General features: G+C 41.0%; 1 protein-coding gene across 2 annotated transcripts; it reads left to right on the forward strand.

Moving 5' to 3' along the window:
* The first annotated feature begins 1,553 nt into the window (after positions 1–1,553).
* LOC103522473 (protein furry homolog-like) lies at positions 1,554–2,611 on the forward strand. Of its 2 annotated transcripts, none has more exons than XM_026832593.1 (3): positions 1,554–1,693; positions 2,262–2,382; positions 2,472–2,611. In XM_026832593.1, the coding sequence occupies exons 1-3, from the start codon at positions 1,558–1,560 to the stop codon at positions 2,551–2,553; spliced, it is 339 nt and encodes a 112-aa protein (XP_026688394.1). In that variant the 5' UTR covers positions 1,554–1,557; the 3' UTR covers positions 2,554–2,611. The 2 variants fall into 2 exon arrangements, with proteins under 2 accessions (XP_026688394.1, XP_008485797.2); XM_008487575.2 differs by having other exon boundaries at positions 2,262–2,321; positions 2,411–2,611.
* The last annotated feature ends 180 nt before the right edge of the window (positions 2,612–2,791 follow it).

The following is a 2,791-nucleotide window of genomic DNA, read 5'->3' on the forward strand; positions in this document are numbered from 1 at the left end:
TATAGCCGATTTCACCAATATTTATTCAGTCATTAGAACTCCTGTTAAGCTAACAGCCAGTTCAGTTCCATTTAATTTGTATTGGCTTAACAGGGCTGTTGAGCTAACGGGCTGTTTGAGGCTAGAAAGAAGGTTGGTGAAATCCACCATGAGTGTTTCACCGCAGACTTTTTATTTCGTAGCAATGTAACAACTGCTGCATTCGACTTATGTGGTCTGTGTCGTAGCATGCCCAATGCTCATACCGCAGTACACGTATGTCCCATTGTCCCACATCAGATGGGCGAGAAGAGTGTTTCACCGCAGACTTTTTATTTCGTAGCAATGTAACAACTGCTACATTAGACTTATGTGGCCTGTGTCGTAGCATGCCCAATGCTCATACCGCAGTACATGTATGTCCCATTGTCCCACATCAGATGGGCGAGAAGAGACACAATACTTCCCCCTTAGGTACTGGGGTGTTTAGTCGGGGTCTGTGTTCTTACGAGCCAAAACCAAAGTGCCCTTCACACTCAACCGTTGCTATTTCTTTAGGAAGGGATATTTTTTTTTTTTTTTTTTAATTTTTTGCCCTTCACACTCAACCGTTGCTATTTCTTTAGGAAGGGATATTTTTTTTTTTTTTTTTTAACTTTTATTATGCTCATTTAACAAAAATATTATGCATAATTTACAATATTACATACTAATGCTCATGATCTAACTAATCTAATCTATTCTATCAATAATCTTAAATACATATTATATAATATAATAGGTCAGAAATAGATAGTTAAGACATCTCCAAAATGATTTCTATCTGGCTGAGATATGTATTGAAAGGAGATGACCGATCAAGTGTTGAACAAAAGTTATTGAAAAGATTTCAGGCTGGCATCTTCCCTGTTTCAAATCCTCCAGCCTGTTTTACACTTTACGAACTGAATGTAATTTCCTTCCTATTTCCACAGTATTCAGAATGATCCCAACGCCACCAACATCCACACAGTGGCAGACCTATATGCTGAAGTCCTCGGAGTACTAGCTCAGTCCCGATTCCAATCAGTTAGGAAACGGTTCATGAGTGAGTTGAAGGAGTTGAGATTCAAAGAGCCAAACACTCATACGACCCAGTCTATTATTTCTCTACTCATGGGAATGAAGTTCTTCAGAGTCAAGGTAAGTTCTCACTCTCATAGGAAATGACTCAAGAATTGAAAACGTCACTCGACTGTTTGAACAAATTTTTGAAATGTAACTTCAAATTGAATTTTTGAGCTTTTGATGACACTTTTTCACAGTTTTGACCATCCATTTGACCCTTTTTTTCAGCCCAAATGCATATACATACTTGAATTGTTTTTAGTATTCGTAGAAATAATAAACTTGGCCTGGCGCAGCGCCGTGCGTCTAGATAATAAATAAAAATAATAGATCACAATATTATTTTTATCTGAACTTTGATTTTCAAATGAATAATATTATTTTGTTACTTCCCCCTCAGATGGTCCCCATAGAGGAGTTCGAGGCATCGTTTCAATTCATGCAGGAGTGTGCACAATATTTCACGACGCTATGACTGGCGGTGAACTGGTGGACCTCCTATCCCGCCTTACGTTACATATGGACGAAGAACTAAGAGCCCTGGCCTACCAGAGTCTGCAGACGCTGGTCATTGACTTCCCTGACTGGAGACATGATGTACTGGCCGGTGAGTTTTACCGAGGGGACTGGGTTCGATGCTCGCAGTTGTCGATTTTTTTTTACTAGAAAATGTACGAAAATGGCCCATTTTTTTTAAATTTTGATAGAGGGTTGATCGAGGGAACCTTAACTCCCGAGGTCTTATCGTCCCAAAAGCAAAGAAAGCAGGAATAGAGGGTAAGAGAAAACCCTCGAAGCTACCTCGGCTGGCTGATAGTAATCCAGCTCCTAAATTGGCCTTATGTCCCTGAAATAGCCACAGTTCTAAAATCCATATACCTAATGTTGTTGTTGTTGTTGTTTACTAATGCTAAGGAATTGATTATTAGGTTATTTTCCTACGCGCGTGCCAATATTTTCCTACGATATCATTGCTGGCTTCCACGGCAGGGCAAGTAATACCTAATGTTAACATTAATGTCAATATCAGTAATGTTGTTGTTGTTGTTGTTTACTAATGCTAAGGAATTGATTATTAGGTTATTTTCCTAAGCGTGTGCCAATATTTTCCTATCATTGCTGGCTTCCACGGCAGGGCAAGTAATACCTAATGTTAACATTAATGTCAATATCAGGTTTCACTCAGTTCCTGGCTCGTGAGGTACTGGATACATTCCCCCAGCTAGTGGACAATGGTCTTCGTATGCTACTACAGCTACTCACCTCCTGGAAGAATGCCCTGGCTCATTCCTCCACCAATAGTCTGTCTGGATCTCAGACAATGGTCTTCGTATGCTACTACAGCTACTCACCTCCTGGAAGAATGCCCTGGCTCATTCCTCCACCAATAGTCTGTCTGGATCTCTCTCAAGGAACAAGGAGGCAGCCAATCAGAAGAAAACAGACGTAAGTCTCCGCCGCCATTAGCAAATTAGACAACTCCCATTCAGTATTAGGCCACGCCGATTTTGTGTTAGACCACACCCATTCAGTATTAGACCACGCCCATTCAGTATTAGGCCACACCCATTCAGTATTAGGCCACGCCCCTTTAGTATTAGGCCCCGCCCTTTTGTATTAAGCCCCGCCCCTTTAGTATTAGGCCCCGCCCCTTTTGTATTAAGCCACGCCCCTTTAGTATTAGGCCACGCCCATTTAGTATTAG

This window comes from Diaphorina citri, unplaced genomic scaffold (assembly GCF_000475195.1).
Source record: "Diaphorina citri unplaced genomic scaffold, Diaci psyllid genome assembly version 1.1 scaffold8710, whole genome shotgun sequence".
NCBI classification, from domain to species: domain Eukaryota; kingdom Metazoa; phylum Arthropoda; class Insecta; order Hemiptera; family Psyllidae; genus Diaphorina; species Diaphorina citri.